Below are 22,128 nucleotides of genomic sequence, written 5' to 3'. Positions count from 1 at the left end.
TCCAATGGCTTTACCTTTACAGCAGGATGAGACTGCTTCAAGCCAACCATGCTTATCAACCAAAGATTCATATTCTGATGACCAATTTTCTTGTTGCTCTGTGGATCATAATATATCAGGAAAGACCACCTCAATATGTCAACTGAGTGCCTCTAAATTAAATATATATGCAACAGAAGTGGCTAGACAAATTTTACAAGGAATCAAACGTAAGTTAGAGATAGAAGTAAAAAGTCCATTCTTAACTCATAATGTTGTGGCTTCTGAAAGTATTCCAAGTCAGGCTGTTAACACAATGTTAGATATTGTGTCTACTAAAGGCAAATATGAAAAGAATATATTTGACAGAGAGACTGATCCAGGTCGGCCAGAAGATATTGTTGAAAAGCTGTTCAATAAAAGTGATTATCAAGAAAAGCTTCAATTTCAAATACTAGATACCACGGAAGGTATCTTAATTGACATCTGTGAGGAAACAATAGATGAGAATAATCTCCCACTTGCTGTATCCACTCTTAAATGTAATGTAAGTGGGAGACATTTAGAAACAAACTCTGAAAGGGACCCCGAGTATGCAAATAAGGTGATTCTTAGGCTTTTAGTTCCTAAGGAGTATGTTGCTGTGATTTCCAACGGTATGGTGGATATTGTTCTTCAAAATCTCACTTCTGCTATCATGCTTGCAGTAAAGGCAAAGGATTCTATTTCTCCAAGACTGCCTCTGATATTTTCTGACGCATTTCCCATAGCAGAGCATCAACAATCTCCTGTTATAGAGTCAATGAATGAAAGGAAAAGGGAGAGATTTCCATTTGCAAGAAAGGAAAGAGATGTACAGCTGAAATCAGCTTATGCTGATGATAATCAGACAACTGTACTTAAGAAACAAGATGCCAGACTTCCCTGGTGGCGCAGTGGTTAAGAATCCGCCTGCCAATGCAGGGGACATGGGTTCGAGCCCTGGTCCGGGAAGATCCCACATGCCGCAGAGGAACTAAGCCTGTGCGCCACAACTACTGAACTTGCGCTCTAGAGCCTGCGTGCCACAACTACCGAAGCCCGGGCACCTAGAGCCCGTGCTCTGCAACAAGAGAAGCCACTGCAATGAGAAGCCCGCGCACCGCACGAAAGAGCAGCCCCCGCTCGCCACAACTAGAGAAAGCCCGCGTGCAGCAGTGAAGACCCAACACGGCCAAAAAAACAATAACAAAATAAAAATTAAAAAAAAAAAAAACAAGATGCCAAGAAATCTGCTCCTGAGCCATGTGAGGAAAATGCTCATTTCATTACTAAAACTATTGTGAATAGATTAAAATCTTTTGCCACAGAAAGAACAGATTTGCTACTTATTCCTGATACGGAGACTAGAGAAAAACCATATGTTGCACCAGAATTTACAAATGGTAAACAAGATGACAGCGTATTTCTTGAATCAAACCAAATGCCATTAGATATGAATATCCTGAAAATATCAACAGCTACAACTGTTCTCAGTCAACAAGTCACAAATTACATATTTGCTAATTACAGAGAAAAACATGGACCTGCAATTCATGTATCACAAGCTAGTCTTAAGGAATATACTGACATAATCGCCAGTACCATTCTGACACATAAAAAATGACATATACCTAGAAATCCAAAAGATGTACACATATCAAAACAATACTTCATTCCAAGAAAACATCATTGCAAGTGAAACTGTCAACAACATCTTAAAGAGTTTACATGATAAAATATCTTTAAAGGCAAGTGGCTTTTACTCAAAGCAGGACCCTGGTCTTTTTACACAGCTAACTGTACAAAATGAAATATTGCCTGGTCAAAGAAAAATGGAAGACAACACTGAACTGCCTCTCTTTTCAAAATGCTCAGATCAAAACCAAATTATATCAGAAGCAGAAACCAGAGAAGGACTTTGGAAGAAATATTTAGAAATGGAGAATGTGAACAGGAAAAAATAACTTCTTTGTTAAGTGTAGTTAAGGATATTTTAAAGAAGGTATATCAAAGGGTAATGGAAGATACAGACCATTGGCCTCCATTTAATGAACTCCCCCACTTTACATCTGATTCTAAAATTAAAACATCAGCACAAAAAAAAAAAGCCTTCCAGTCACATATAAACAGTGTCGCAAATGACATAGTTGAAAATGTTTTCAGAAAAATGTTCTCAATAATTATGACATCTTTATATGAAAACAGTGAGACCAGGGGAGAATTGGAAGCATCTGGCAATGATGAACTGCTGATGAATCCATCGTGCTTTAGAGAATTGAAACAAGCAGAAAAAAGAAGTGTTCCCCCTGAACCTGTGATACCACAAGTTTATCCTTACACAGGTATTGGAAGTGTCACTTCATTGGAAAACATTTTATTGCAATTTTCTCCATTGCAACTGGGTGAACAATTGGTCCAAAAGGTTCTCAAAAAGATCACAGATTTTGCTTTGCTGAATCTAGAAGAGAGTTCATCCCCTAAAGGTCAATCTGATGAAATTCGATATCTGAGGCCATGCAGTTCTAAAGCTAGCCCCAAGGGCAGCCCTAAGGCAAGTTTTAAAACAAATTTTAAAACAAAATCAAAAGTTACCTCTTTGGCTAAATTTGGAACAAAACCACAGCTAGGACCTAGTGGAGCTAAAGCCAAAACAAAAACCAAGTTAGGTCTTAGAGAGAAGACTCTAAGAGGCAACCAGTCCAAGACTTCCATTGGGCTACCAGGCCTGCTATCCATAGGGGATGCCAAAAATCCCTCAGTGAGAGCAAAACTCCCCACTGCGGAGCTAAAAATGTATTCCAGGGATATAGTAAGTAATACTCTGGAAACAACTGTGGATGAATTTCAAGAGGTGAGGCAAAATAGAGCAACGGTAAATGTAAACACTTTACCTTCTGATCAAATTGAGATAGCAAGTGAAATAGCTGATGCAGTTTTGCAAGGATTATACGCTACGAAGAATAATTTGGCCCATCCAATAAAAGGCTCATACTCAGAAGATCTATCTCAAACTTTCACAGGGATATTTTAGTACAATCCCTTTTGCAAATTCAGAAGCCCATTTCTCTTCAGAGAATGTTTCTTCACAACTAGAAAAAATCTTTCCCAAGGAAAATATTTTTAAACAAATGTTTGATAAATGGCAAACAGAACCAAGTGACGTGGATAACGAAAAATATAAGCTATCGACGATAGCTGAGGCTGTTTTGAACGAAATTTCAGTGAAAGCAAAAGAATTAGAACAATCTGTTTCACTTTTAAGTTTGTCAGCTCTTGAGCCTTGTGAAAGCAGGAACCATAATTTTAAAAGAGCTGCTTCTAAAGTTGAGGATTCCCAAACACAAATTAATACATTTGGCCAGGAAATTGTTGAAAAACTATTCGAAAAATTAGAGTTGTGCTTCTTGACTCAGATGTTCACAACAGAGAGTAAAGAAACACTAGAATGCAAGAAAGAAACTGCTGCTACAAGTAAATGTAGTTCCTTGAGGACAAACAATCTCAATTATGTACCAACTTATAACACAAAGTTGAAAGACAGAAAACTGGGGAGCTCTGGCCACCAAATTGTTCAAGAGATCTTGGAAGGGGTTCTGAACACCTTACAGTCATTTGTAGACCTACAGTTTAAACATGTCTCTACATATGCTTTTTCTGAAATTGTGAGAACACCTATTGAAAACTTTTTTGCTGTGCAAAGGAAACCATTAATGAAAACAATATTGCCCAAGTTACAAACACTGAATAAATTTCCTGATGAATCTAAATCAAGTGGTATGATTTCCCAGGAAAACATACAGAATACCCTTCAACAGCTTTACTCATTCCATTCAGAACTGCTTACTTATACTGTTAATACTGTCAATGACAGGCTTAGTATAATTAAGAACAAACTAGACAAAGAAAAATGCCATGAGGAACTATCTTCAATTAGCATGTTTGAAGAAAACATTGTAGCAAGTCAGATCATCAGCACACTGATGGACCAGTGCACTTATTTCTATAAGTTGATGAGCAAAAGCCACCCAAAGGAAAATCTGCTCCAAGGAGCTAAAAATGCCTGCGCTGCTAATTGGTCCAGATTTGCAACTGGAATGGGAATGTCCACTTCAAAGTCAAAGGGAATTAGCTTCCGGGATGATCCTCCACAAATCTCTGCCTTGTCTTATTCAGAGGAAGATATGAAAATAAAGGACAAGACTTCCTCAAATATATGTTCAGATGTCAGATACTCTGCAGGAAATTCAACTAAAACCACAGAGCCAATGGAAGGGCTCGAATCAGACCTTAAACCATCATCTTCTAGAAGTGAAGCTCAAGTCTTCAGCCATTTTGATCAAGCTGTGAAAGGATACTGCTCTCTCCTCGAAGGCACTGTCTTATAAAAATCATCTCAGAAATCTAGTGACTCTGCACAAGCAGCACTAGAGCACCCCATGTCCTTCAGAGAAATGGAAGAAGGTGAAAATCAAAGAGTGCTTCACTATGATCTCCCCAAACCAGTTGTTAATCCAAACCAAATACAGACAACCATTTCTCCACTCAAAATATGTTTAGCTGCAGAAAATACTGTCAATACCATGCTGTTGAGCTATGGCCTTTCAAGTCAAACCCCACACACTAACGAAAGTATGGAAACTATGAAGCCATTTTTTGTATCAAAGGAAAGGCCTTTCTCTGTTATGTGTGAACAACAAAAGGATGAGAAAAGCTTGCTTAAAATATGGGGAAAAAGAAACAGCTATGAAATTGAAGAAGAAAACAAAAGCTTTGTGGCAAGTGGAGAAGATTCCACTTTACTGGAAAAGTGGAAAAATAAGTACCCAAAGTTAGAGAAAATAGCAACTCTCGAAGAGGCTGAGGTCATTGCTTTTGCAGATCAGGAACTGGGACCACATGAAATCCATCTAGTAGCAAGATATGTTACTATATCTCTGGTCACACATTTCAAGAACTTTGAAACCAGAGGTGAGTGAGGACTGACTTATAAAGAGTTGGCATCATTTTAGGGGAAAAAAAGTCACCGATAATTTTAAGATTTTTATTTTTAACCCTCACACACAAGAAGCTACATTCACTGCTTCTCTGAAAATAGCCTTAGATTTGGGGTGGCTGTTTATTTACTTGTGTGTTTTTCAATTGGTCAGTATGCTAAAATAAAAAATGTTACCCATTTACATAATTTTTATACGGAGGAGTGTTTTTCAGTTTTCCCTATCTACAGATGAGATTAAATGGGCATAATTTAAGGTGGGATATTTTGGTTGGGCATGAGCTATGGCTATGAAATGATGTATTGCTTGGGACATACAACTGCTAAAGGCAATTCCCAAACAGAAGTTCCAAGAGGGTTTTTTTAAAGTTCTTTAAAAAAAGACTTCTTACGTTATAGTCAGACATCATGCATAGTTAATTGACTGTAATGATCCAACTTCTTTTTGAGGTATACAGTTAAAGTCTTTACAATTATTGATGATAGTTTATAAGAACAGTGGCATTAAACTTCTGGTTCTGTTCATGTTCCAGTGTTCTGACCTAAGTCCTCTTTAGGTATAATACTCTAAACCCATGCTTATGAGTATGATATCTGCACTCCTTTTCTATGAATGCTTACATGCATATATTGGGTTGAACCATATGAAATAGCCATTTTTATATGTCAAACATCAGCAGTTTCATTCTGTTCTGTTTATTATATACTATTTAGTCCCAAATGGGATAATTAGCTGAATAGCCAAAAATGTTTTCAAGAATTGTATGAGATCTCTAGATATCACTGGAATCACTCTAGGGCCTTGTAACACTAAAAGCTAGAAATCATTTCTCTGTCCCAGGAGTTCAGCTTCTTAAAGCAACATAGCTATCCAAGGAAGAAACCAGCAATTAGAGATTTGAATTCTAAATGGGCTTCCCAGCAGAAGTGAAGATTCCACAGGTGGGAAATAGAGATTTGAAGAAAACCCAGTTCCTTTCTTGACTAGATTTTCCTATTTCTTGAGTGAGGTACACCAAAGTGAAATTCGTATGTAAAATATTGCCAGTATTTTGAATGGTCAACATTTTTCCTTAATGCATGTTAAAAATACCAATGTTTTCTGTTTCCAGGTCCTCTTGATGAAAAAGGGTCTATTACTTCCATGCTGTTAAGCAAAAAATGTGAATCAAAACAGCCTCTAAGAAGCATAAACAGTGATTCTTCACTTAATCAACTTTGTGAACATCTCACTGAATTGGTTATTTCCTATATAATTTCAAGCATTTCTGATTGCACCAAAGATGGTGGAACAATACAGAAATCACTGGAAAACCAAGATGCAACTTTTAGCAAGGTTATTTTAGTTCATTCCCAAGTGTTTGAGAGTCGGTCAATTTCTATCAGAGGACTTGCTTTAAGCATTTCTGAAATCAATATTCAAAGCCTTTTAAATAGTGACATTTTAAAGGCAGACGTTACACAAGTGGTTTCTGTAAAAGCAAAATATATTTATTGCCCAAAACCAGCTGTGGCTGACTTCAGCGATCTCTTTCAGGATCTCTTAATAGGAGCAACCCATGTTCTGTCCAGAAAAACAAGAATAAATCATCACCTTGACAGCAAAGGAAGAAACAAATCACCGTCCACACCTAAAAGCCATAGTTTGCCCATTTGCAACAAAACCAAAACTATGAAAAGACAGATAGGTGCCAGAGGTTGGAAATCGGCTCCTACTCACCAAATTAATCAACTACTACAGAAGAATAAATTCTCTAGCATGTAAGTTAGACATTCTGGTCGGCAGCCTAAGAACCCATGAATTCAAAGAAGTAGTCAACAAAATTTTCAATATTGTTTTCAATTTGTTTTTGCCAGATGAATGCCCATATTGGGATACAGATTCTGGTAAAATAGCAAGAGAAATGTTCCTATCTTCAAATAACCAGCAAAGTCATAGAATTCCTAGAAATAACCTAGGGCTCGCCCCCAAATCAGCTTTTCTTCTGAATGTCGTGTGTGAGAAACTTATTAGAATACTCTTGGAAGAATGCACAACAACTTCCTTACAGATGGTCCTCTTTCTGATGAAATATCAACAGAATGTCAACTGTTCAACATACTTCAAAATGTAGAGGATTATTGCAGGGGAACAATGGACTATGGCTTACCAGTTGAAGGATATGACATATCAGACTTTTTGGAAAATCTGGCAGAAATAGATCAAGAATCTATGCTTAGTATTATTTCCCATAGCTTGGTAAAATCCTTAATGGAAAAATTGTCATGCGGTATACAGCAACCTCCCAGAAGTCTACCACTTACAAACAAGCATTTAGCACATAGCACAAGAGAGAGACCTCCTAGTTTCCCCAAAGCAAAAAGGCCAGAATTAAAAGAATCAAGACAGGGTAAAGACTCTGTGAGATTCATGAGTTATGACAGCAAGCCTCTGACAGGACCACTGAATAATCGTAGGGTGATTCATTCCAAAATGCAAACCCCATTTCGTAAGCAATTTTCAGGAAAATTCCCTTCTCTACCTCCTCTTCAAAGACCAGGTAAAAAGGAATTGAATGCCAGCCTTTCTTAACATGCGATATCCAGGAGGCATGAACACAGGAGTGTACTCTGCCACATTTCTGGAGGAAATAATTGCAGACATTTTTCTTAATCTCATCACCTCAGTGCAGGGCAAAAATGTAAATATCACTGAAGCCCAGCTCAACGAGATGAATATATTAGATGTCAACTCTGTGGTGAATGAGTTGGACATATATACACTACCAAACGTAAAATAGATAGCTAGTGGGAAGTAGCCGCATAGTACAGGGAGATCAGCTCGGTGGTTTGTGACCACCTAGAGGGGTGGGATAGGGAGGGTGGGAGGGAGACACAAGAGGGAGGGGATATGGGGACATATGTATATGTATAACTGATTCACTTTGTTAGAAAGCAGAAACTAACACACCATTGTAAAACAATTATACTCCAATAAAGATGTTAAAAAATTTTAAAATAATGCTCAAGTCACTGTTTTACGGGATGTTGCAGAAAGGATGTGTTTTCCACCAATCTATAAAGGAGCTGCTAGTAAGATTGTTGACTCTGTTTATAATGATGTATTGTGGGACTATGCATTTAAAGTTACCTGTGGCAATCATCTGGCACATGCTGCCACGTCAACAGCAGAACAGATAACTAATGGCATATTGAAAGAGAGTATAGACTACCAACCCCCATTGTGCTTTGTTGGAAAGCTCATGCCTAATTCATATTACCCTCTCAAAGCTGAAAATATACTACAGAAACTTCAAAACGACCTGAGTGAACTTAATTACCAAGGTCAACATTCAACAGGCTATACTACCATCCTTATACACGCATTTTTAGAAGATGTCATCAGAAGACTATTATCTCAGCTCATTCCTCCACCCAGCGAGTCTTCATGCTTGGGAGAGAAATACTTAAATGACTTCGGATTTTAATGAGATGGCCACCTATATAATAAATAAGTTTTGTTAGCCATTTCAAAGCATAAGATTGGGCTCACTAAATACGATTGTCAATATCTATATACAGAAAAAAACCTTCAAAATATGGTGGAGTCTGTTTATAATAATATTTTGCAGATGTCTGGCTTGCTTGCGTCAATACAGAAAAGTATAGAAAGCCAAAGCCCAATAATGGTTGACCGAATGGCTAGTCCTATTATTCAAGAGATTATTGAAAATCATCTTCAACCCTTTAGTGTGAAGAGGGCTCACCTCATTCAACGACTCCATTGGATGAAATATCAAATATGGTTAAAGAGGTTCTCAGTGAAGTCACAGGGTTACACAGACCCCAGAAGCCATCATCACTAGGTATGGACTTTTATCCTAATGCATTTGTAGAAGAAATTGTTGCCAGACTATTTTCATAGCTCTTCGATCCAAAATATAACACTGAGTGTGATTTGGATAAAGTGACCCAAAAAATAGTAAACTCCGGCTTCCCTGGTGGCGCAGTGGTCGAGGGTCCGCCTGCCGATGCAGGGGACGCGGGTTCGTGCCCCAGTCCGGGAGGATTCCACATGCCGCGGAGCGGCTGGGCCCGTGGGCCATGGCCGCTGAGCCTGCGCGTCCAGAGCCTGTGCTCCGCAAAGGGAGAGGCCACAACAGTGAGAGGCCCGTGTACCGGAAAAAAAAAAAAACAAAAAAAACAAGGTTGTCCTGGAACCAGATTTTAAAATAGATGATAAAAAGAAGAGTGACGAGAAAAAAGAAAGCTCATTAGGAAAAGGGGAGGTAGGACTTCTGGACCAACACATGCCCATTATAGCTTATGGTGTATTTTTTACAGATAGGGTTTTACTGGGAATCTAAATCAGTTCATGGTGTGAAGTGTCATTCTATAGCACTTGGCATGCATCACGGCCCATCCACTTTTGCCATAAACACCCCAGGCATGTCTCTCTCTTCAGAGTGACCAGTGCCAACCAGGTGAACTCCACTGTGCTGTTCACAAGCTAATCTAAGCAGCATCAGGGTGTCTTGAAGGAGAGCTGGTCTCACCAACCTGGCTCCATTTTGACATATCTAACTCCTACTTCCAATACACTGAGAATGCCACACCTACTACTCGATTTCTCTTTTCAGCAGCTTTGCTTTGAAAGGAATATGACTTGTTAGCCAAAGGGTTCATTGTGCCCCTAGGGATGAACTTTGTGTGTGCTGTTATTCTAGCCAGTGCCAATCTTGAACAATATGCAGAATCTATTAGTGACCGCAAACTAGGGGTGGTGTCTCAAAGTGTCATTCAGAGACTGCTTGCGCCAGCATCACCCAGGATGCTTATTTGCAGAATCCTGGCCCTTCTCCAGACCTGTACAGTCAGTATCTCAGGGAAATCGTCTCCAGGCATCTGCATTTTCAACAAGACCCGCAAATTGCAAAAACAAAGCTTCATTTTTCCCCTCAACATTTGCAGAATGTGGCTTTGTGGTACATGTCTCAATCCTGTAACTAAGTCTTTGTCTTGCTTTTTCAGAGGAGATCTCTCCATTCAAGACTTCATCTTCCCCTCTGCAGATTTTGGCTTTTTCCTTATTAGTTTCTTCATTGTTCTTATTTTGTTTAAACTACCAGTACATTCCAGTACTGCATTATTAATCTGAAAACCTGAACTATTTTCCCCCTTATTTGGGAGTAAATTTGCTATCCGCTACCTTAGTTTTAATCAGAGATCCTTGAGGTTCCTAAGGTTATACTGCTAGAGAAGATAAAAACTAGGGACCTGCAAGAGGTATAGGAGAACTTTGTCTTTTACTAGAAATAAGAAGGTATGTGCTTCATTGCCCTGGGTCTTTTCATGACATCCTGTCATGATGCATCAGCAACACAGATAACTGCTCATTTCTGTCCTTACAGATACAACAATCATTTCGTTAACATAAACTATGATATACTTTAAATAAGAGCCCTTTGCATAAAACAAGTGGTGCAGAAAAATGGGTCTAAATGGAGACTCTAATTGGCCACACAAGTCCTTTATAGCTCACACAACAAACAGATCACTTGGGGATAGTCAACTGAAAATCTACCCACGGTGAGTGAGAAACGACAGCCTTTTTAAATGCACTGCTGCTTCTGCCTGGATATTTTGAAATGGACACCAGTACTGTTGAAAGTTGAAAGTTACCTTTTCATGTGGAATTAGCTCATCAGGCTTTTTTGGATAGTTATCTGCTAGCACGAGGGAGGCAAGGCACTGCTGAGCTGGCTCAAGAAACATCAGGGTGCAGGGAGTGCCAAGCTGGCCTGCACATCAGAAACCCTGGGCCCTAGGGCAAATCTGGCCACTTTCTACCCACATGACCTTAGATGAGGCATCTGACCTCACTGAATTTCTCCTGCGTCCTCCCCAGGGCTGTCAGAAGGAGCAAAATACTCTTTGTGAAAAAGCACTTTAAAATTCAAAAGCTATTATATAAATACTTCTTTCTGAATCCAAAATTATCACTCCCCTAGCCTGACAGTCTCAACTGGAAAGCCTGATAACTGACCACATTTCTCTTTTGGTTTGTTCACAGACTCTGATAAGCCCAGTACTTCCAAAAAGGGGTCTGAAATGATGAGGAAGGTATCATCAGCTCTCTCCAAAGTGTTTTCAAGATCTAATGCCAATGTTCCCAAATCTTCCTCACCCTAACCCCCTCACCAAGACACAAGCTGAGGCTGCTACACCTGATATCAATTAGCATGTTGACCTTCCTCAAAATATAAATGGTTTTTGAAACTGCTTCCATGGGACAGAAACACATGACAAAGATCACTCACTAGTCATTCTCATACCAAGGCTTTATCCAGGAATTTAGGCCAGTGGAAGGTCTCAGATTTATACGAGATGCCCAAGGGAAATATTTCAAGGCAAGTAAATGTCTTTTCTGCTGTACCTGTAGTCCATAAATGTTATGTTAACTGAACTTTAGTAAACAGAATGGCAGGCAGTTCTGCCCAAATATCACATATACCCAAATTTGGCTGCCTTCATCTACTTGCTCATTTCTGCCCTTACATACTGAAGTTCATCACAGGCAGCAGCATAAGGTTAAAGTTAGTTTGTAAAGGGCCACAATAATGACCAACACTGATCTTACATATGGCTTTGTCTTTATTAAAAAGAAAAAAAAATGTCATGAAGAGACTAGCGGTAGGAAGGGAATAAAACACAGACCTACTAGAGCATGGACTTGAGGATATGGGGAGGGGGAAGGGTAACTGCCGGGTGCTGTGTGACCACCTAGAGGGGCGGGATGGGGAGGGTGGGAGGGAGGGAGACGCAAGAGGGAAGAGATATGGGAACATATGTATATGTATAACTGATTCACCTTGTTGTAAAGCAGAAACTAACACAGCACTGTAAAACAGTTATACTCCAATAAAGATGTTAAAAAAAAAAGTAATACCGGGCTTCCCTGGTGGCGCAGTGGTTAAGAATCTGCCTGCTAATGCAGGGGACACGGGTTCGAGCCCTAGTCTGGGAGGATCGCACATGCCGCGGAGCAACTAGGCCCGTGAGCCACAACTACCGAGCCTACGCGTCTGGAGCCTGTGCTCCGCAACAAGAGAGGCCGCGATAGTGAGAGGCCCACGCACCACGATGAAGAGTGGCCCCCACTTGCCACAACTAGAGAAAGCCTTCGCACAGAAACGAAGACCCAACACAGCAAAAATAAATTAATTAATTAATAAACTCCTACCCCCAACATAAAAAAAAAAAAGTAATACCAATCCAGTTTGGAATTCAAAAGTTACAAAAGGTACAGGGCAAAGTAAGGCTCTTTCCCTCTCCTCTCCCAGCTGCTACCTGGTACTCCTCTCCAGAAGCAATTTCTATTACCAATGGATCGAGTACCCTTCTCGAGATAGTCTATGGATAACAAGTGTATTATCGTATGATTTTAGAAAGAAGTCTAATTAAACATTCTCCCTCAAAAAGGCAGAAAACAGAGAGACAGGAAGAGAGGGAGGGAGGTGAGAATGGAAGGAGAGAGAATGCACACATGCTATCTGACAGCTACTATGTCCTGATGTCACTGCTTGGGTCTGTTTCAATTGCTGCATTCTTAGCTTCAAATAAAGTCAGTCCTCATTTTTTAAAATGCTCTCTTGTCTAATGAACTAAAATAAATGTCAAAAGGTGAGCAGCAGAGTGGTAAGAAAGGCACCTACCATAGCTTCTCAAATCCTGCTGGCCAAAATACATTAAGAATGTATAAGCTTGCAGCTCAATATCAAAAAAGCAAACAACCCAATCCAAAAATGGGCAGAAGACCTAAATAGACATTTCTCCAAAGAAGACATACAGATTGCCAACAAACACATGAAAGAATGCTCAATATCATTAATCATTAGAGAAATGCAAATCAAAACTACAATGAGATATCACCTCACACCGGTCAGAATGGCCATCATCCAAAAATCTACAAACAATTACCATACGACCCAGCAATCCCACTACTGAGCACATACCCTGAGAAAACCATAATTCAAAAAGAGTCATGGACCACAATGTTCACTGCAGCTCTATTTACAATAGCCAGGACACGGAAGCAACCTAAGTGTCCATCGACAGATGACTGGATAAAGAAGATGTGGCACATATATACAATGGAATATTACTCAGCCATAAAAAGAAACAAAAGTGAGTTATTTGTAGTGAGGTGGATGGACCTAGAGCCTGTCATACAGAGTGAAGTAAGTCAGAAAGAGAAAAACAAATACTGTATGCCAACACATATGTATGGAATCTAAAAAAAAATGGTCATGAAGAACCTACGGGCAAGACGGGAATACAGACACAGACCTACTAGAGAATGGACTTTAGGACACAGGGAGGAGGAAGGGTAAGCTGGGACAAAGTGAGAGAGTGGTAGTGTATATATGGACATATATACACTACCAAATGTAAAATAGCTAGCTAGTGGGAAGCAGCCGCATAGCACAGGGAGATCAGCTCGGTGCTTTGTGACCAGCTAGAGGGGTGGGATAGGGAGGGTGGGAGGGAGGGAGACGCAAGAGGGAAGAGATATGGGGATATCTGATTCAGTTTGTTATAAAGCAGAAACTAACACACCATTGTAAAGCAATTATACTGCAATAAAAACGTTAAAAATAATAATAAAATAAAATAACCCCCCCCTCCAAAAAAAAAAAGAAAATAGGGTAGGAATAAGGCCTACAGAAACAGTGGAAATGGCTGGACAGTGTTAAGTTGTACTGATGCCCTGTAGCAGGGTAGTGAGAAACGGGTGAGAGTTAATAAGTAGCTAAAGGCTAAGTGTGAGAGCCAGAGGGCCTCTGTGGAGCTTCCAAAAAGGTCCTTAGTTCCTGCAGTGGAGGAGTGGACACAGCAGAGAAACAAAGAGGCCATAAGAGTTGCAGAACTCCAGGGAGATTAAATACTCAATATTTAACATGTGGCAGGTCTGCTTTGCTGCAGTCAGGGCCACATGACTTCATGTGGTTAGAAAACCCTGAGGCCCTGAAACATGGGGTAGGAACATCTGGCCAGACATCCCTGAAAGTGTTGGCTCTGCAGAAAACCCCACCCAGCCCTCAGTTTGCAGAGGGAGCCACTCTTTCCAAATAAGAGCTAGCATACCCCATGCTGGAAGATGCTACAGCGGCTGCTCCCCCCACCCGGCAATCAGTCCCAACCCCTCCCCCAAGGAGCTGTGTCCAGCCTCTCTCCTGGTTACCAAACTGATAACTAGGATTAAATTCCAGCTTTCCCTGGCTGCGGAAGTACCGGGCCTAATAAAGCAGAGAGTATACACCAAAAAGCTGCAAGAATTAACTGGCAGGTACTGACAGGAACCAAGGAAACACTGGGTTTGCCTTTCAAGGGTGCTGTATCAAGAGGGCCAGAAAAGCAAGAATTCAGACTTGGGAGCACTTTCTCAGTATACAGGATTTAACCCCCTCCCTAGCAAGGACTGCTGGGGGTGAGCAGTCTCTACTAAGGTGGCTCTTAGAGGACTGGAGAAAGTGCTGGCCACCACTAAGCAAAGTAGAAACACCTGAGCTGTCCTGGCAAGGGACCAAGGAAGGAATGAAAAGGCCGAGGAGTAGGTATGCTGGAGTGGAGAGATTACATGAGGTCAAAAACCTCACCAGAGGGTAGTGTTCCACAGGGGGGCCCAGAAGACATTCCATTCACCGAGGCCATCAGGAACACACTGGTGAAAGGGGCACCAGCATCACTAGGTTCAGAGGTGGCCTCCTCTGCAGGCCAGGGATGGCAGTAAGAGACCATCACAGAGCTGCAGCCCCAGAGTAAGACACCCAGGTAGAGGTGCTTATCCACCAGAAGGCAGGAGGACACAAATACCAAAATGAACCACACGGTCTGAAGGGCAGCCAAGGGGGCTTTACCCAAAGGGACTTGTGGAGATGGCACAAATGGACCATGGTGTCCCTAGAAGCAATAGAGAGCCAACAAGGGTATCACTCAAGATCTACAAGCTGAAAAAGACAAGAGTGGAGAAACGGGGTTGAGGGAGGTTCCTCAGGCAAAGTGTGAAGATTTCTGCATCACATGTTAACACCCATCAGAAAACATCATAGAAGAGGCACTGAACCACCAAGCAGATACAATGACTCAGCCAGGCACAGGGGCCTTCATCGGTTACCACACAATTGGCATGATGGACACATAAGAAGAGTGGCCACAATGGCTGATGGAGGCCCAACAGCAATGATTCCTGCTTACCAAGGCTCATCTAGCGGGACTCCTCTGACAGGTGTCTTTGGCTCAAGGGCTCACCACTGGTCTTGCTGAAATATTCTTAGAACTCCACAGCAGTGTATGACTTTTCCTACCAACTTCCTTCATTCCTTCCCTTTCTTCTCCAAGAAGTTAGACCTACATCATTGTCTGACAGCTTTCCCAGACTCCTCCAGCTCCCTCTCCATTTTCCTTCATGGGCATCCCAACCCCAAAATTTCTTGCACATCTAATCTAGGGCCCATACTAACACACCACGTAATCTAACTTAGTGCATTCACTATTAAAGCTCTAGTCCTCTGTTTTACAGGGTCACAAATTCCACTTTAATAATTCAGCAGGGGTATTAAGGGCCTGTGAACTACTTCTCATCAAACTCATAAGGGATTGACTGATAAAAAAGAAAAAGAATCTCAAAATGAGAAAGAACTACCAAGCAGATCAGCTAGATACACAATGGAGCCGACAAAATGTTCCCACCTCATCAAGAGCAGCTACTCGAAAAGCAGACTAAGCCCAGAAGCAGTCTGGTATGTCTGGAACATGAAAAGGGAGCTGGCTAGCCAAAAGGTGGAAAGAACCCACATGTCCATCCACTCAGGAATGGATAAACACAATCTGGAATATCCATACAATGGGACATTATCCATAAAAAGGCATGAAGTACTGATACAATATGGATGAACCTCAAAAACATTATACTAAGTGAAAGGCACCGAACACAAAAGGCCACATGTTATATGATTCCACGTATATGAAATGTCCAGAATAGGTAAATCTATAGAAATGAAAAGCAGATTGGTGGTTGCCAGGGACAAGGAGGAAGAGGGAATGGGGAGTAGCTGCTTAATGGGTACAGGGTTTCATTTTGGGATGATGAAAGTGTTTTGGAACTCGATAGGGTTGGTGGTTTTAAAACACTGTGACTGCATCAAATGCCACTGAATGTTCCCTTTAAAATGGTTAATTTTATGTTAATTTCTTCTCAATAAAATAAATAATAAAGAAGTTGTAAGGAAAAGATGTGGAGACATATCAACCAAAACAAAGGAGGGGGGGCGGGGGGAGCGGGGGGGGAGTGGGAAGGGAGCAGGCTGATGTTAAGGACCCTTACCACATTCACAGCAAGCTGTCTGAGCGTAGTGAAGCCACACTTCTCTACTCTATGGTTATACCTGCCAACTGGAAAGGTTACTGCAAGGGTTCTAAATATCTCACAAAGACCGGAATTCTAGAATTGCCTGGTATTTCCCCTTCCTGGCCATTTCATCATAAATGGGGGTCACAAATTCAAGGGCCATATTTATGAACCCAAATTTAGGATACATGCTCTGGTTAAGTACCAAAAGTACCAAGTATACTTCCAGGGACAATGGATTTTGCTCAAAAATCCAGGACATTTAGCTGTTAAAAACTACAGCTCTCTCTATGATTCTAACACTCAAGGGATTAAAAGAACTCATCCTCAGATATTTTACATATAGAAATAATAAAAGCATAACTGAATTTCACTGCATTTTAAAAACACAGTTCATTTCCAATTCACAGGCTGTGGCTTCAGTGATGCCTGTGGTCACTAGGATTAGAGGACTCCCGGTCCCGGGAGTGCCGGGCCCTTTTATGCCTGTGGGATTTATCTTGACTCTGACTTCTACTTCTGTGACTATGCCCCTCAGAGCGCCCACTGTACCAGCTGCAGTGTGCGTCTGAGCTTCGACCTCTGTCTCTATCTCTGCTCTTGTCTACTCTCTCCTCCCTCCTGCTTGATGACTTGTGCTCATGCTTGGGCTTCTCCTTCCTCGGCTCCCTCTCTCGGTCCTCTGTTCCACCACGGCAGGTCGTCCTGATCTCAGGGGAGCTGGGGTGGGGCTTCCGCACCTCCCTGGACTCTGACTTCTGACCCCTCTCTGAGTTCTTGCCACTGTGCTTTTTAGAGCCAGGGTCATCCTTTTCCTTTATCATCTTGCTTCTGGGTGATGAAGAGAAGGCTGGCTGCTCTGCCTGTATCTCCTGGTCAGTCTTCTCTTTGTCTTTCTTTCTTTTCTTTTTTTCCTTTCTCTCTGGAGGAAAAGAAGGGCAAAATAAGAAAGAGAAGATGGAAAAGATGGAGGACATGCAAACGGAAAGCATCCTTGGCAGCAGCGTGAAGCAGTCACAGTCTCTACTTCCAGAAAAGTGCCTCCGAGAAGCCAAGCTGGATGTCTGTCACCCTTGATATGTCGAGTTGCTGTATAAAGCAACTCCCACTCTTAATTATCTCTTTAAAGACCCTACCTCCAAATACAGTCACATTCTGAGTTACTTGGCGGGGGGCGGTTAGGATTTCAACATATGTATTTTGGTGGACAGAATTCAGCCCATACCATTAGCCTTCTGCTGATACCTCTCCTTTCTCAATTAAAGTAAGCTTCCCCACACCTTCCCCCTTCGCACTTAAGAACTGATTACCAACTCTCAGTGAATGCTAAGAAGAGCAAACACTAAGCCTACCCAGAATCTTCTCTTGGGCCTTAATGCTTTACCATTTTTGTGTTTTCTGGTGGGTTTGCCATCTTCAGAGCCCTCAGATGAACTCAGTGAGGGAGTGTGAGCCCCACAGCCCCTCTCTTGCAGCTCTTTGGTCACATCATCCATTTCTTCTGAGTCCTTGGGAGCCCGATAGTTAGACACATGATCCACTCGGATAGTTCTTCCTTTGATCTAAGACAGACAAGCAATGCTTCAGCAAAGACAGCCCCCCTATCTAACTATTTGAACCCAGCTGCAGAAATCCATGGTTGGAACCATACCCATTACCCTCCCGCTATTCTATTTCTCAGGAAATCTCAAAAGCAGACCTGCCCAACTGGTGTGTCACAGCACATATCCCTACACATTAATTTGCTCAGCCCTTGGGGCAGCCAGGTGGGGCCTGGGGCAGCTGGAGCCCCCAGGGCAGTTGTACTAGGCAGCCTCATCAGTTTACCCCAGAGTGCCATACTAATATCTTCATGTTCTACGTGTGCCATGAAGTGAAAAGAGCCTGGGAAGTACTGCCCCAAAGCACAAGTAGCACGGAAAACTGTAAGAGTTCAGACGCACAAATAATGAATTACCCTCAATCTGTAACACCCACAGTGAAACATACCATGAAAAAGCCTGTCAGCAAGAGGGAATTCCTGAAATTGAGCTCAATGCTAAAGCTGCTTTCTCAACACAGCAATTAGGACGAGGCCAAAGCAGACCAACAGTTGGGAGGGGGAAGGAATCTAGAAGGGACTACTTTCTTTTTCCTTAAGCCCACATACCTTGCTCTACCCCCACCATACTGGAACAACTGGCTCACACTGATACTATTACTGCAAAGCACAACTCTCCAGGTGAACAACAAAAAACTGACCCCTTACTTAAAACAAAAACATTCAGGCAGATACAGACTTATTCTATAGACAAAGCCATCTGAAATTTGAAATGTCTGGCTTTTACTGTTCCATTCAAGAGCAAGTTTTTACTTTTACCTTTAAGCCTGAGCGCTTTCTATCATCTATCCTACTCCCCATTTCAAAACATTTTTGAAAACCTTCCTTTTATGGTGACTCCCTTTGACTGCTGGCTCTCTTAAAAATCAAGCCTAGAACCTTTTTCCACCCTGTCCTATGATCTCCAGTTGTTCCACACTGGTGCAGTCAGTGACAAACTCTCCAAGTCAAGTTACTCCTCTGACCTGTGACAACGCTCGTTCAACGGCAGTGCTTTTCCTAAACAAGCAGAGGGACCACGTGGAGCACAGATAAGCCTGACTCGCCCCATTCCCTTCTCTCAGCCAAACGTCTCACTTACAAGGGTGAAAGAGAGAGGGGAACAGAGGAGAGAAAACTTCAGAATGAGTTACTTTTGTAGAATTTGTCATCAGATTTTAACTAGAGAATTTCCAGGGCCCAGTACTGCTAAGTCAGTGGAAACATATGACAGAAATACATGGCTATGTCCTCAGCCATGAAACCATGATGGAGCCCCAAATTTCCTGACACAGGACAGCATGGAAGAGCAGCGTTTGCTAGTCTCTTTGTTCTCCAGTATACCAGAAATGAGAGTGGAGTGTGAGGAGGGAAAGGTGAGAAATAGAGGCCTGGTTGGCTGCCGGGTGAAGGGGAGTGGGGGGTCATGGTACCTATGCTCCTGAGGAGATGGTTTGCTAAGAGATGGGTAAAGGAACAAGTACTGGCCGAGTCATGAGACAATGGAATTATTTCCTGGGATCATTTCCTGGTCAATATGTCCCCACACCTCTGCAACCCTCACAACACACCCAGCTGACCAGTACTGCCCTTGAGCCTGTGGCTATCAGGTGGGAAATGAAACTGAAGCCCTACATGAAGGAAAAGTTCTGCTTAGTAAGCATACTCACCTTGATCCCATTAAAATTGTCAACAGCCAGAATTGTGCTCCTCTGGTCTTCATAGCAGAGGAAACAGAATCCTTTGGATTTCCCAGTCTTCTTGTCCCGTACCAGATTAATGTTAACAATTTCGCCATATCTATTTATTTCATAAAAGAGTAAGACACTATTGATTTAAAATGCAAAAACTTTCAGAATGGATGACAAAATTCAAATAATATAGTCTGTACGGGAGACACATCTAGAACAAGATGACAAAGAAAGGTTAAAAATTAAAAGTTAGACAAAGATATATCAAGAACACCCAATTAAGAAATGGGTGGTAGTATTAAGATCAAAGATGAATTCAAGGCCAACAAAAAAAAAATTTACATGTGACTAAGAGGGCTCTTTTGCTCTGAAAAAGGTCCTAATACATAACAAAAGTCAAGAAATTTTATGCATAAATCAACAAATCAAAAATTATAATTAAAAATAGGATGAGCAAGTAAGAGTGAAAGTTATGAGAGATTTTAACACACCACTTTGAGTTCATAACACATAAAACTGAGAAAAATAGGCCAGAGGAATTAATTTATATAAAATAAATACAAATAAACATATAACTAATAATATAACAATTATATTGTTAAAAATATTAACATCAGACTAGTATATATATATAGATATATTTGATTGTACAAAAAGATGAGAGTTTTTTCTCAAGGACCCATGAAACACATATTAAAATTGACTGTAGACTATGTCTCAAAGTAAAGCTCAATCATCTCCAAAAACAGCACAGACCATATTCTCCAACCACAATGTTAAACAGCTGGAAATGATATTTTAAAACAAAAAATACCTTACCTAGAACTTGAAACCTATTCTCCAAGCTAACAACTGGATGAAAGAGAAAGTAAAACAAAATAAAGAAATCAATGGCAGACTATTTAGAAAATAACAAAAATGGGAATATATACCAAAATTTATGGGATGTGGCTAAAACCACACTCAGGAAAATCTGTAGATTGTACATCCCCTAAAAAGTCAATGTTACCATAACATAATTTAAACATATGAATAAATGAATGCATAAAAATTTAAAAATAATGATTTTGCATAGCAAAAAGATCACAATAAGCAAAGTCAAATGACAAACTAGGAGAAAACGTTTGCAATTTATATCACAGATTAAGGATTAGAAAGCCATTTTTTCCTTTTGCTATAAAAGACATTATCAGGACAACTGGTGGAGTTGAATAAAGTCTATAGATTAGATAATAATACTGCAACAGTGTTGATTTCCTGAATTTGATCACTATACTGAGGTTAAACAAGAGAATGTACTTGTATTTGGGGAAATACACATTGAAGAATTTAGGAGTAAATGGGCATCATGTCTGCAACTGACTCTCAAAAGGTTAAAAAAATATGTATAGGTGGCGAGAAATAATAACAAAGCATATGTGGTAAAATGCTAACATCTGGGGACTCCGAGTGAAGGGGGTACAGGTATACTTTATACTATTTTATAACTTCCCTGTTTTAAGCCAGAAATTATTTCAAAAGAAAAAGTAAAAGAAAAAAAGAACACAGGAGTTGGCTTGAAGGGACTACTACAGACCAAACTGGGACAATTTGAGCATCAAGAAATAAAAATAATGGCAATGTAGTATAACACATCAAATTAAAAAAAAATAAGTCCACAGCAATACAATACACGATAAAGTGTCACAACAATAAGTTAATATCCTTAACACAGGAACAGCTCTTGTAAAATCAGTAAGAAAATGAGGAATACACTAATAGGGAAAAAATAGGCAAATGATATTAATAGACAATTTACCAAAAAAAAGAAATAATAAGGGCCTGTAAATCTATGAAAGGATGTTCAACCTCCCTGAGGATGAAATAAAGGCAAAGTAAAATAATACTGAAAGGCTGTATGGCAATATTTTTTAAAATAACCATTAATGATTCAGATTCAGAAAAATGAGCATTCTAGTGAGAGTGGAAATTGATACAACCTTTTCAGTGGAAACTGAAACCTTTCCAGAGAGTAATTTGGCAATGTTTATAAAACATCTTAAAAATGCTACCATACTGCTCCAGTAATTTCACTAAGGAAACCATCAGGGATGCATACAAAGAGGTATATACTACAATGTGTATTGCAGTATAATTTATAACAGCAAAATATTAGAAATAATGCCCAACACTGAAAAGACAATAAAGATGTTAACAGCTTTTCCTTAAAATACATTCTATTTTCTTTATACTTTTTCTTTTTGCCAAATGTTCTTATTTTTTATAACTATACATTTTTTAACATCTTTATTGGAGGACAATTGCCCCACAATGGTGTGTTAGCCTCCACCCTACAACAAAGTGAATCAGCTACACACACACACACACACACACACACACACACACACACGTCCCCACATCTCCCCCCTCCCGCGTCTCCCTCCCTCCCACCCTCCCTATCCCACCCCTCTAGGTGGTCACAAAGCACCGAGCTGAC

At 40.6% G+C, this 22,128-nt stretch overlaps 1 protein-coding gene across 1 annotated transcript in view; it reads right to left on the bottom strand.

Moving 5' to 3' along the window:
• Positions 1-12,952: 12,952 nt before the first annotated feature.
• The window catches only part of RBMX2 (RNA binding motif protein X-linked 2), a 13,001-nt gene continuing 3,825 nt past the window's right edge, over positions 12,953-22,128 (bottom strand). Inside the window, 5 exon segments of the mRNA XM_028482430.2 lie at positions 12,953-16,773; positions 16,775-16,956; positions 16,958-17,304; positions 17,767-17,944; positions 19,632-19,761. Coding sequence (XP_028338231.2) covers positions 16,719-16,773; positions 16,775-16,956; positions 16,958-17,304; positions 17,767-17,944; positions 19,632-19,761 — 892 coding nt within the window. The 3' untranslated portion in view covers positions 12,953-16,718.

The sequence above is a fragment of the Physeter macrocephalus genome, chromosome 21, assembly GCF_002837175.3.
Source record: "Physeter macrocephalus isolate SW-GA chromosome 21, ASM283717v5, whole genome shotgun sequence".
NCBI classification, from domain to species: Eukaryota; Metazoa; Chordata; class Mammalia; order Artiodactyla; family Physeteridae; genus Physeter; species Physeter macrocephalus.
The sequence above is the reverse complement of the archived record's forward strand: the minus strand, read 5'-3'. Positions and strand labels throughout refer to the sequence as shown.